The sequence below is a fragment of the Leptonotus elevatus genome, chromosome 5 (genome assembly GCF_054856555.1).
Source record: "Leptonotus elevatus isolate MCC_2025b chromosome 5, RoL_Lele_1.0, whole genome shotgun sequence".
NCBI classification, from domain to species: Eukaryota; Metazoa; Chordata; class Actinopteri; order Syngnathiformes; family Syngnathidae; genus Leptonotus; species Leptonotus elevatus.
In genome coordinates, this window is record NC_141243.1 from 23453437 (window position 1) to 23465870 (window position 12434).

Genomic DNA, 12434 nt, shown 5'->3' on the forward strand with positions numbered 1-12434 from the left:
ACGTACAACTATAATATATATATATAATTTTAAATATCGCACACGGAAAATTAGCCATAGTCTTTACCAGCGTCCAGTTTCAGATACTACCCTAGAGTTCAATAATTAATTGATGTCATACTTGAACAGTGACAAAATATTAAAATTCTGCGAAAATACAGCAGAAACATATGAAAACATCATAAACATATTATATGTATCTAAACCATTTCACACAGTAAAATCCAAAAAATGGATCAGCTGAAGCCCAAGCTTTATTTCTGCCTGTTCTGTACAACAAAATAAGAAGGGCCAAAATCTCAACGAAGCCAATCTTGTAACTACAGAGAAAGAAAATCCAAGTGGTTTGCAAATTGTCAACGGATATTTGAATTTAGTACGATATACCGTTTCAGCAGTGTCGGCTGTCTCCTCTCCCTCTGTGTATTCGCCGCCAGGCAAGAACGTCTCAAAGTCAGACAGGCTTTCTACTGCCTCCTCATCATAGTCAGTCTGGTAATCTTCTGATACTTCCTCTGAAGGAAGACCAATTTGTTTCATGGAGCATTTAAATTTGGGTTTTGCAAGGTTACTAAATATGTTCATAAAATAATTGAAAAATCAAACCTTCAATTAATGCAGTCTTGACAGGCTCGATCCGTGACACGATCTCGGCCAAGTCAGTGAAGGAGGCATTTGGACATGTGACCACCTAACGAAGAAAAAAACTGTATCAGCTCCTGTTCTCATACCATTTCTTTCTCAACCCATACATGTATATTTATTTATATAACCTGTGGACTTCCAGTCCCTTTGCTTGCAGTATATTTAATTTTGAGAAGTAGACTAGATTGTGTGCTATGTGCTCTAATACCAATGTATGCCATCATATTATACTGTAGCTTGTGAATTGTACATTGTATCTTTGCAGCAAAAACAAAACAAACTGTGCTCACATGACTACTTTTGGTCTTATGGAACTCCTCCTGATGTCTGTCTTTAAGCATGCTGTCCACCACATTACTCCGCCGCCAAACGTCAAACAGTGTCTTCCCATGCTGGTATCCCACTTCCTATAGCATAATGACAGATCAGTGTGTGATTTTCAAGCCATTGTTCGAATAGCTGGTAGCAATGCAGGGCAAGAAAACTTACAGCAATTTCGTCAAACTTGCCAAACTCCAGTGTTCCATAGTGGTCAATGGGAGGCCGGATGTACTCACAGTACTCACTGTCCTTAACCAACTCTAGTTGTCGGACACAACAAACATAAGCAAGCCGGGTTTGGATCTCTGCCATATTAAGGACCTGGAGGGATGGGTTAGGAGGTTAATAGAGGCTAACAGAAAAGAATGAAGAAGTACTGCTTTACAGTAACACAGCCATTCTAACTTGAATATACATTTTTGCATTGTTATTTTTTGGCACAGAGCACTGAAATGAAAGGGCATTTGACAAATAAATAAATAAATTATCAGAGGTGGGCATCGTTAATCGTCAGTCAGCTGCCATCATTATTTCAGGCCGGCCATCAGGTGAGTCAATTACTGAATGTAATTGGGCACTTACAGTGGCTAAATATAATAAACTGTTTAGTTAGTTTGTGCTGCTACCGTTTAATAGATATTACACGGTTGAATTTAGTAACTGATTGAAAAAAATGGGGATTGATATTTACTTGAAAAAATCTAGTCAGAAATTCTAGTTAAATTCCTTGTAAAATTTACTTCGAATTTCTGAGTGTATCAACCTTTCCTATAAGCTTTTTCAAGTAAATATCACGCCCCATTTTTTCAGTGTAGGAGCAAAAACACGGGCGAATCAGCAAATGCTAAGTTGCTAATTTAGCTAAATAACGCAAAACTGCAAATTTAGATGGCATTTTGACCACACATAAAGGGGAAATCATTCTGGATTGTACAAACTTGTAAAACCTTTGTATGATCACATTGGTAAGCACCCACCGGTGCAAGTGAGAGGGGAATTTAATGTACGAGCCATCGCCGAGTTGAAAAAAAGCACTCCTGAAGCTTCATAGGCAACGGTAATATCATCCAACCTGTCTGTCTTGTGCATGTATACCATGTCCTTTTCATCAAAGTGAATGTGAATTCTCTTGGATGGAAAGTTGACGGATGAATGCTAGTTTTATCCCTACTAAGCCATTGGCTGTCGTCAATGAGGGATGGACTGGACCCATGTGGGCCGGCCTGAAATACTGATGGCAGCTGACTGACGATTAACGATGCCCACCTCTGCTAATGATTCACATACCTTGACTTTCTCAGCTAGAGGGTTAAATCGCTTCCACAGAAGCCACCACCCATTCAGGGAATCGCCATAGTTGGTCAAGTTGGTTTCATCTCGACTTCCAACGTCGACAGCAATCACAACTTTGGCGCCCATGGAGCGAGCCACGTCAGCTGGAAACAAATGAAAGACTAAGGACACTTTTGGACTTCAATAGATTTTAGATGGACATAAAAGCCAAACAGAAATAATGAAGTGAATTGATTACAATACCCCCCAATACATATACAGTAAAATAATATAAAAACAATTAAAGTAAATGAAGTGAATTTCCTTTATAAACTAATTTCCTATCTATCCACCCACCCACGCATCTATCTCTTTCTAATACATTTCCAAAACATGCTTCCTCAGTTAGTTGACGACTCTATATTGTGTATACAAGTAAATTTGAGTGTAAACAGTATGGTAGAAGCTATATGTGCCATGCACGCTAATGAGGACAAGAACTGTAGAAAATAAATTGATGTGACCTACGGTTGAAGACATACAATACTAAAAACAATACTAATACTAAACACAGTGTATTTGTATGATATTGACATCTTCTTTAAGATTGGTCTTACCAGGCAGATTGTTGATGTAACCACCATCCATCAGTAAGTGCCCGTCTTTGGGATCACAAAGAGGGGGAAGGTAACCAGACAGTGACATACTGGCACGGACGTAACGCCACAGTGAACCTGACGGGAAATGAATGGTTACAACAATGAAAACAGTTGGAAGCACATCAAGAATTCAATTAGTCAAGAATTTAAAAATTAATTTCACGCAACATCAATATTGTCACTTGATGTCATTTTGTGGCTTTGGAGTAAAGAGGGTGGGGGGAGGGGTCTTCAAGATTTATATTTACCATCAGTGTGAACTCTCATGGAGGAAGCTGTGATATCTGTTGTAATATTGAAGTATGGTAGCCACAAGTCCTGGCAGGTGAGAAATGACGAATTTTGTTAAATTATTCTACATTTTAGTAGGTTAGAAATGTTGTCGGTGATCTTTTGGGGAGTCAGGATCTCAATGCCAGTGCCAAGTGAGCAGAGTCAAAAATATGTTTTCATTATTGCATCATTATATCATACCTCTATCTGTTTGCCTTTAAAAACGGAGCTAATGCCAGAGTTAAAGGAAGCCCCAGAAAACATGGAAGTGACAGGGTAGGTTAGATCCAAAATCCTTTTAAAGAAAGATGTCATATCCTGAAAAAAGAATGGAAATGCAGCACAATTTTAAATATCTACATTGACTAGTACAAGAGTTAGGGAGCAACAACAACAAAACACAAAATAAAGACAAAAGTGTTATTCTGAGACATTTGACTGATTCTTCATTAACCTACCATGGCCCACTCACGAGCTCGAACCCTCATTCGACTGCTGCTTTTTTCCTCGGCATACAGAGCCCCAATGAAGGACCCGATGGAGGTGCCACCCACAATGTCCACAGGGATCCCTGCCTCATACAGTGCCCGAATGATGCCAACCTGGGAGCAACCCCTGAAAAGGAAACCACATTTGAAGCAAGTACTCACAGAGGGCACAGATTTCCACCATGGTTTAGCTACGATATATGAATCAGATAGCTAAAAATAAATTACAAGTTTGAAATAAATTTCTGACCTGGACGAAAATGTAATTACAGCCAGTAAAAAGGCAACAAATTAAAACCTGAAAAGATTAGAGAGACATTCCTCCCAATCACACCGTAGCGGTTCTCACTGTCAAATTCCCAAGTGTTCTCAACAGGACAATGGGAGACACCCCTTCCAAGGGCTTCAAAAGCGTGGGTACCCACCCAGAGCTACTATTTAGTGTTTAGGCCCAAGCCCACAGGAAGGAGAACCCACGTTCGGGCTGTGCCTGGAGCAGGACCGACCACCAAGCGCTCGCCATCCAAGCGCTCACCATCCAACCGCATGCCCAAGCCGTGCTCCCACTTCAACTTAGCTCCTAAGATCACTAGGACATTCAAAATTCTCCACCAGAAGACACTAAATCGAGTACTTACACAAACAAACCTAAGCCAGTTTAAACAAAACATTCTTGGTTGGTGGTACCAAATATTAAACAAAACTACAGTAGTTTAACTAAATTAAACAAACAATTAACCTCAAAACTGAACACAGAACACGTTTTAAACAATGATACTATAAAGGCAACTATACACACACAATTTCTGTTTTGTACTCTATTTCCTAGGTGAGTGCTGCGAGGTATGCAGTCCATACCTTGTTCAAGCTTCAGGAAAAGACGGAGCAGTAAAGGAAAGAAATTGATTAGTTAGAGAACAAACAACCTTCATAACCAATCATTTGTATCAAAATGAAATATAAATCCTCTATTTTAAAAGCATCATGTTTTCATCATCTTGCACTGACTATATGCTGGAAGTAAAGCAATAAAGTACTGATGATTATATTATATAGTTAATATCAAAATCAATTGATGCACTCCTGAATATCATCTAATTTTTCTTTTTATTACAAAAAGTGTTGGATGTTTTGGGCGAATGCTTTCAGTCTCCTCTTTGGCAGGTCAAATGCATGCTCTATAAGGTTCAAGTCTGGAGATTGACTTAGCCAGTCTAAAACATTCCACATCTTTCTCCAGAAGAACTCCTTTGTATGTGTGTTTTGGGTCAAAATCTTGCTATTTATTTTGTTTGCATCTTCCTTATACTGTGGCTCCATCCATCGCTAAATTTCACATGAATTGTCCTTCTTTGGTTTAATAATCTCTGTCAAATTGTTTTATTCATTGAGTCTGCTTTAGGATTAGGCACTTATGCCTCGTTACAAACCTACCTGTTCAAAGCTAGCACCTTCTTTTTTCTTCAGGACATTCAAATTGTTACACTCAACATTCATGCAATTGTTCTGATTCATTTTTTCAATCTGTCTGGAGAAAGGTAATGCCAAGTGTTGGTAACTTCATAGACGGGAGCAAGCTGTTGTATTTAAAAAATAGCGGTTTGTGGTGCTGTGGTTGTGAACACACACGTTTCAATACTCCACTTCATGGGTTCAAGCGAAAGGTGCCATCTTCTACCTTTGTTATGTTCTAGAGTCGACAGAAAAATAATACAGGATTTGACCTCACCTTTTAAATACTTATGGACTGGAGTGTATGTGAAACACCATTATAATGTCACCTTCAGCTCAAATGTTTTCAGAGCAGTCATTTGTCATTATAGATCAAATGTATGTAAATATAAATTGGAATAGCACTCAAATTGAAGTAAACAGCTGTAAGTGCGAATGTGAATGGTTGTGTTTCTTTGTGTCAGTATTGTCAGTGATTGAATGTCAACTAGTCCCGCTCCTCTGCGCAGGTAAAATTGCATAGACAATGGATGGTGGTTACATGGATAAATAAAGTCCCTTTAACAACTTATCAATTTCAAAATCATCTGTCAAATGAAGTGTTGTGTATGTTTTTGAGTATGTCTAAATATGCCTGTTACAATTTAGTGTTTGTATCAGGAATATAATATATTAAAGCCACAATACCTGGCACCTCCTCCACCTAGCACAACAGCGATGCTGTTTCCTGTTAGAATCCTGGCCAGGCGGGAGAAGTCCGAGTGACGATCTGGACACTTTTCAAACACACGTTGGTACAGCTCTCTCTATGGTCACAAACAAAAGAGACAACACAAACAATTCATGCTCACACATAGAAAGACAAACCTTTGGAAGTGCAGCAAATACATTTATTTAAAAAGATAAAAGTGTTAACTGATCTACTGAACGCCAGGGTGGTTGATAGCTAAGTCCTTGTGTCAATGCTGGTGTGTCGGGTTAAGGTTGAAGTACCAATTTAGGCAAACTCCTCCTGGAGAAAACTCTGCGAGGACAGGACAAGTGGTGGTGTTTGGAGATCCAGCTCCGCATGTTCAGCCACTCAGCAGTCCCTTTGGGTGGGGGACCATCCTCCCTGTGCAGCAACACCAATTGCTTCTGGGCCCTAACAGCACTGCTTTCCAACATTTTCTCCAACTACGGGGAAATTTGCATTGTAAATAACTTTTCATGTACAGTAGGTACTGTATGTAACAATTTATTCATTTTTTTTAAATATATTCTTTGATCTTATTCAAGATTTTTTTAGGTTTAAAAATAATTTTCGCTATTTGTGTGCTGGCCCGGAGGTCCACTGTACAGTATATATTTTTGTTCTACCTTTTTAATATAAATGTTTTTTATTAGAAGAAAGAGATACATTTTGACAGAAAATGAAAAAAAATATCTGTCAAATGCATATGAAAAACCTTACTCAAGTTTTTCTGTATTGTGAAAAAAGATAAAACAGAAAAAACAAGGATATTCAAACTAAATTGTCAGTGGTATCTGGGGTCAAAGGTCAAAACGGAATACAATTTTAATTTTTAGATCAGTGTTTGTGACTACACACCATCGACTGCAATCCATAATAAAGCGGCATCAATAGCTGCAGCCCCCCCCCCCCCTAATTCTAGGAAAAACAACAACAATGCAATTGTATGAGTGAATTAACGGACCTCTCCAACTGTTGGCTCCTGTTCACCCAGTCCCACAATAATGATGCAATCAGCCTGACGAATGCAGCGCTGCGTCCAAGGAGTAAGGCCGGAGTCAGATTGATAGAGGACAATGCGATGGACGTCCTCCTGCTGGCCGAGCCAACTGGAAAGACGGTACTCGTGGACACTTGAAAAAAAAGGAGCAAAACCCAAGTTTACAGCAACAGTAACAGGTGGCTAGTCAGCAGTGCTCATCATTTACTACTGCTAGCCAGTCTCCATTATTAAGGCTGCCAACAGTGGGGTTACTTTCTTAGTGCCATCGGGACTTATTAGAGACTCATCAGCAACCTCCCTTTCCATCACATCTTACATCTTCTTCTCCTTTTCTATCTCTTCCATCAACTTGTCCAAAGGTCCTTTTTTCTTTGCCGTCTTTGCAGCACACACACACACACACACACGCACACACACACGCACACAATTTAAAGTAATATTTAATTTCACATGGTGCCCTACTCCTAAAATCAACACCCTTCATTTAATATATTGTTTTTGTAACATAGCACATTACACCAGTTTTAAAACACTACACCAGCTCCCTGTGTGTTTCAGGATTTACTTCAATGTGTTTTTATTGTTTTTTTAAATGTCTTAACGGTCTTGGGCCATCTCATTTAACTGACATGGTTTTATCGCATCAGCCCTCGCGGATCCTGTGGTCCTCTGGCAGCAACCTTTTAACTATATCTAGAACAAAACACGCGGTGAGGCTGCATTATGCAGCCATTATGTTCCAATTCCTCACATATGGAATAGCCTGCCAGAGGACATCAGGGTCCTCTTTGGATTCTCGTTTTTGGCTAGGAAATTTTCTTTCTATCCTATCTTATCTGAGCGAGAGGACCTGGAAGTACTTGGAGGATAGGAGCTTTGTATTCTACAAATAAATGGTTAGGGAAGGTGCCTGTATGCTATCTTTAAGCCAACTTTAGCAAAGGATGCTTCTGACCAACCTTTACGAAAGAATACTACCCACAATTCTTTACGGCATCAAGATTTAAAGCAACAGAGTACCGACGTAGTTGACATATATGCAAAGATGCTTGAGTTTTACCCTCAAGACTTTAAGAATAATGTTTAGAAAATTTAATTTTTACAACCCAGAGGAAATACATTCTAAACCCCTGTAGAGATTTAAAAGCTTGTATAGCAAGCAGACCAGTGTTAGAACTGCTTAACAGTACCCAGACCACTTTTATGGTCTGGTCTATCTACAGCAAGGATAGGGAACCCTGGTCCTCGAGAGCCACTTTCCATGTCTCTCACCTCAAACACAGCTGACTCAACTGATCAGCTAATCAGCAAGCTCTGTAGAAGCCTGAGAACGATCTTGTTCATCAATCAGGTGTGTTGATGGAGGGAGACATGGAAAACAGGCAGGACAGCTGCTCTCGAGGATTATTATTATTATTATTATTACTATTTTCAAGACCGCAGTGGTTGATATGGGCCTAGTATTATTTTCTTATTTTTCAAAATCTTTAGTAAACAAGTCAAATGTTCTTGTTCTGTTGGCAGATAATTTTGCTTATTTAAAGTAATAATTTTCTTATTTTGCTATATTTTTTTCTTAAATTTTCTGCAGTCGTTTTTGCAGTGCATCCGAGGACCCGCCGCGGCCTCTCAGCCGTGTGCCCATCAACATCAGCCGGAGACTCCGGTACCGCATTCCAGCTGCGCCCACCGCCCTCGCCTCCAACGGGACTACAGATCTGAGTTTTCTTCAACTGAGGAATGACGCTCGCCGAGTCCCTCTCTCTCCCAAGCACCTGAACCAGTCTGTAAGTGCGCCTTCATTGCAATCTGACCATACGCAACGCTTTGATCCAAATATAAAAGCATTGACAGGTCAAAATGCTTGCATTTCTTTTCCCCATCTACCTTTTACATTACCTTTTAATCTTCGTTAGTTCGTTAGGTTGCATGTTTTCTTTTCATCTTTTATTTTCATTTGAATTCCGTTTCATTAATAGGTTAGGCTGTGTGTTGTCTAGAAATTCTATTTTAATTCTCTTACTAAAGCAAATAACTCCATAATTAACTATAGTAGCAACTTCAGATTATGAATACTTGCTAATGGGATTTTTATCGTTTATTTTGCTCCTAAAACAAGCAAAGTCCACGTGGTGCCCCCAGAGGTTGCTGAGGAAATTACAACTCTCCTCAGTACTGTCTAAATTGCTCGTTTGCCAATACGGCAACGCAAATAATCGTTACATAATAGACCTTCTAACTACAGACAAGACAATCAAATCCACATAAAAAAGTTCAGCATTTCTCTGGTGTACCTGTCCAAAGCAGCAGAGCCCAGGCGTTGTTGAATGATGTCGCTTGTCAGGAGTAATGTAGGCCCTTTGGAAAACAAGAATAGATAATACAGGTTTAAAATGACAGCTATGGATCCTTCCATTTTCCTCAACTCATGGAGGTCATGGTTGTTGATTGTTGGAAATATGTACAGAACTTTAATAAAATACATATTATTGTGGGACTATAGTTATTTAAACATGAGATACTTTTTTCCAATGCCTCAGATACGCATCAATAAATTGTCAAAATGATCTACAATATGATGGCCTAAATTGAAAAAAAAAGGTGTAATTTGAGATTGCAATGCAAAAAGCTCAATTGCAATGGCAATGAACATCATTACAAACCACTGATGATGTTCCACCCTCTGTTGCATCTCAAATTATCTTTGTGCTGCCGGGTAAATTGCATCAAGGACAAAAAGCTAACAATCCACTGCAGTAAGGATTTATTTTTGATTATACTCATTATAAAGTGAGCAAAAGCAAACGTGTATATAATAAGTGAGTTTTTATTAAATACTGTGTGCATAGAGATGTTTAGCAATGGCTTTAAAAGACAAAATTAACACATGGATGATATGACATACCGATGCCACTAAGTGCATGCTGTAGCTCCAAGGTGAAGGCCATGAGAGGAATCTCATCAGACACAGGCAGAATGGCCACAGTGGACAGATTGGAGACAGGATTCCCAGCATCCCATTTACTGTTTGGGGTGTGGAGGGGCACACTTCTACCTATAAGTCAAAGTCAAAAAGTTTTCTTATGAAAAGCAAAAAACAATCTTCAGTACATCACACTATAACGTCTACAAATAATCAGTTTGTTTTCTGGGCACTGCCATAGAATCTTTGAGCAATGCACTGCAAAACCAACAGTTTTTTTGTTTGTTTGTTTGTGTCTAGTCTTCTCAATTTGAAATGACCATTAGTTGATATGCATGGAATGATTCCATTGGAATCCTATGCATGAGTGTACTTCTGGTCTATGTGTAAGCATATTTATTATAACATAGTGTGCAACTATAACTTCTCTTCAAAGACTTCCACTAATTAATACTAGTAGTGTAGATAGATTATAAAATAAGATAGATAAACCCCCCAATATTGTTATTACATACAGTACCACAGCCACATTACTTAGCTAGCAATCTACTCTTTTTATTTCAAAAAGTGATACAGCTTTTACAGTACATACCAGCCAGGGGTCCATTGACCTGCTGCATATTGCCCAAGATCTTCTGTCCCAGCAAATGAATCAGTCTAGTGACAACCTGAGGATATCTCCTCTTAATTGAGTTAAGAGCTCCTTTAGGCAGCTTGGCCAGCTCAGAGTCCCTCACAGCGTGGACCGTAGTGGCTCGGTTCATTTGGGTCAGAGCCTCAACCTGGATATTTAAAGACAACCTGTCATTGTCAACTTCATTACCGTAACAATCTTAGGATGGAATATTCTTGAACACTTACCACGCCAATCAGGTCCCCGCGGCCATACTCTCCTGCGAGCTCCTTCTTCCCATTATCTTTTGCAATGACGGAGCGCAAACGGCCACTGAGGACAATGAAGGTGCTGTCGGATTTGTCTCCCTGTCTACATCCAATCAGAAAATATATCATTTATACTTTACACACACAAGCATCAACATGATAATGAAAGAAACTATGGGTCAAAGCAACTAAAGCAGTGATTCTCACTATATTTGTTTTTACACAGGAGCCACATTAGCAGAGCAAAATCAAGGGGGGAGCCACTTTAGCGACAACAGATCAAATCACCGGACCCCTCCAATAAGCTGGAACACTGACAAGAGCACGCTGTGTTGCCATGTTTAACAGCCACCTCTTTTTTGAAAACAGCATTAATTGCGATGAAAGAAGACTTATAATGTGGGTACTATTTATATCTTAATGGCATAATGTTTGTTATATATTTATGTAGCAGAATATAAAAAATTGTATCGACTGTGTTTTCATATGGTTCTAAGTCACCACTAGGCATGTGCTGATATTATATTACGACATTCTGACGCTATGATATCAGGGGCAAAAATATCATGGTATTGCAGTATTAAAATTGCAGCTCTAAAATGTACCTATAAATTAATCTTAGCAAGTTACAGCGTCCCATCAATGGTAATCTCTTTTTAGAACAGACAACAGCTACTCTTGTTGTCAATGACCTACACAAGCACACGTTTTATTTCATTTTATTATTTTTTTAAAGGTGGGGTCTCAAGTTTTGACCATTTCTGTTTGCAAACAAACAATTCAAAACTGACTTCTTCCATGGCTCAACCCATGGCTCAACTCTCCACTCTTCTCGTCAACATTGCGCCTGCCTTCAGCAATGCGTCCCCTGCCCTGTGATTGGCTGGAGGGGCAAACATTGACTTTCCGCCCAGAAAAGTCCCTCTTATGGCAGAACACAACAAACAGTCTGGGGGGTGGTGGTTGATGACAAAATGACCACCACACATTAACAGAAGCCCAGAGGTGTTGATTGAGAAGGATTTCATGTGTTAACATCCAGTAATTATGAAGTGTTTATTTCTGAGGGAAAACTTAAGACCCTACCGTTAAGGACAATGCAAACTGTGAAGGCCAGCCATTTGTATCATCTATCTTTCCCGCTTTTGCACCTCCTCTGTTCAAGCTCGCTTTCTGATAACTTCATCTTTCTCTCAACTGCTAATATTCTGCCATGGTGCAACTGGTGAATGGAAGGTAAGAATGTTTGGTGGTGGTCGGAGGGGCCGTAGGCGTACAATGGCAGCCACGTTTCCGCCAGCCTGCCCCAGGGCAGCTGTGGCTACTAAAGTAGTTTACCGGCGCCAGAGTGTGAATGTGTACGTGCATGAATAATGTATCCATTCCATTGTAAAGTGTCTTTGAGTGTCTAGAAAAGCGCTATATAAATCCGATGCATTATTATTATTACGGTGTTATTGGTGCCAATCCAGCATTGCCATGTGTGGTAAATCAGGCGCAAACTGCACCCAACTGTCAAAATGTGTGGGCCTGTTTGCGCCGTTAAATAATTAGAGCAATATCTTTTGTGAATAGTACGTTAAGAGAGAGCAAACTGTGGGTGAATATGAAGAGCAATTTATGGCGCTATCAGTGGACGTAGCGCATTCTTTGTGAATTTGGCCCTATGTTACTCATACTCTATGGGCCGCATATAGAAAAATAGAATGATGCAAGGGCCAGTTAAAAAAACAAAACTTATTTCACACAATAAAAACAATCAAGCAATTACACATTGTTTATA

General features: G+C 39.5%; 1 protein-coding gene across 4 annotated transcripts in view; it reads right to left on the reverse strand.

Moving 5' to 3' along the window:
• pnpla7b (patatin-like phospholipase domain containing 7b) overlaps positions 1–12434 on the reverse strand; it is a 29571-nt gene that overhangs the window by 2613 nt on the left and 14524 nt on the right. For all 4 annotated transcript variants that reach the window (XM_086075048.1, XM_086075050.1, XM_086075049.1 and 1 more), the window contains 16 exons: positions 10631–10754; positions 10362–10551; positions 9752–9901; positions 9141–9204; positions 6808–6976; positions 6104–6286; positions 5798–5916; positions 3629–3785; positions 3372–3488; positions 3146–3215; positions 2856–2972; positions 2254–2402; positions 1135–1287; positions 936–1052; positions 607–691; positions 388–515 (listed from right to left, as the gene is read on the reverse strand). In XM_086075048.1, coding sequence (XP_085931174.1) covers positions 388–515; positions 607–691; positions 936–1052; positions 1135–1287; positions 2254–2402; positions 2856–2972; positions 3146–3215; positions 3372–3488; positions 3629–3785; positions 5798–5916; positions 6104–6286; positions 6808–6976; positions 9141–9204; positions 9752–9901; positions 10362–10551; positions 10631–10754 — 2092 coding nt within the window. The remainder of the gene's footprint in view (positions 1–387; positions 516–606; positions 692–935; positions 1053–1134; positions 1288–2253; positions 2403–2855; positions 2973–3145; positions 3216–3371; positions 3489–3628; positions 3786–5797; positions 5917–6103; positions 6287–6807; positions 6977–9140; positions 9205–9751; positions 9902–10361; positions 10552–10630; positions 10755–12434) is intronic.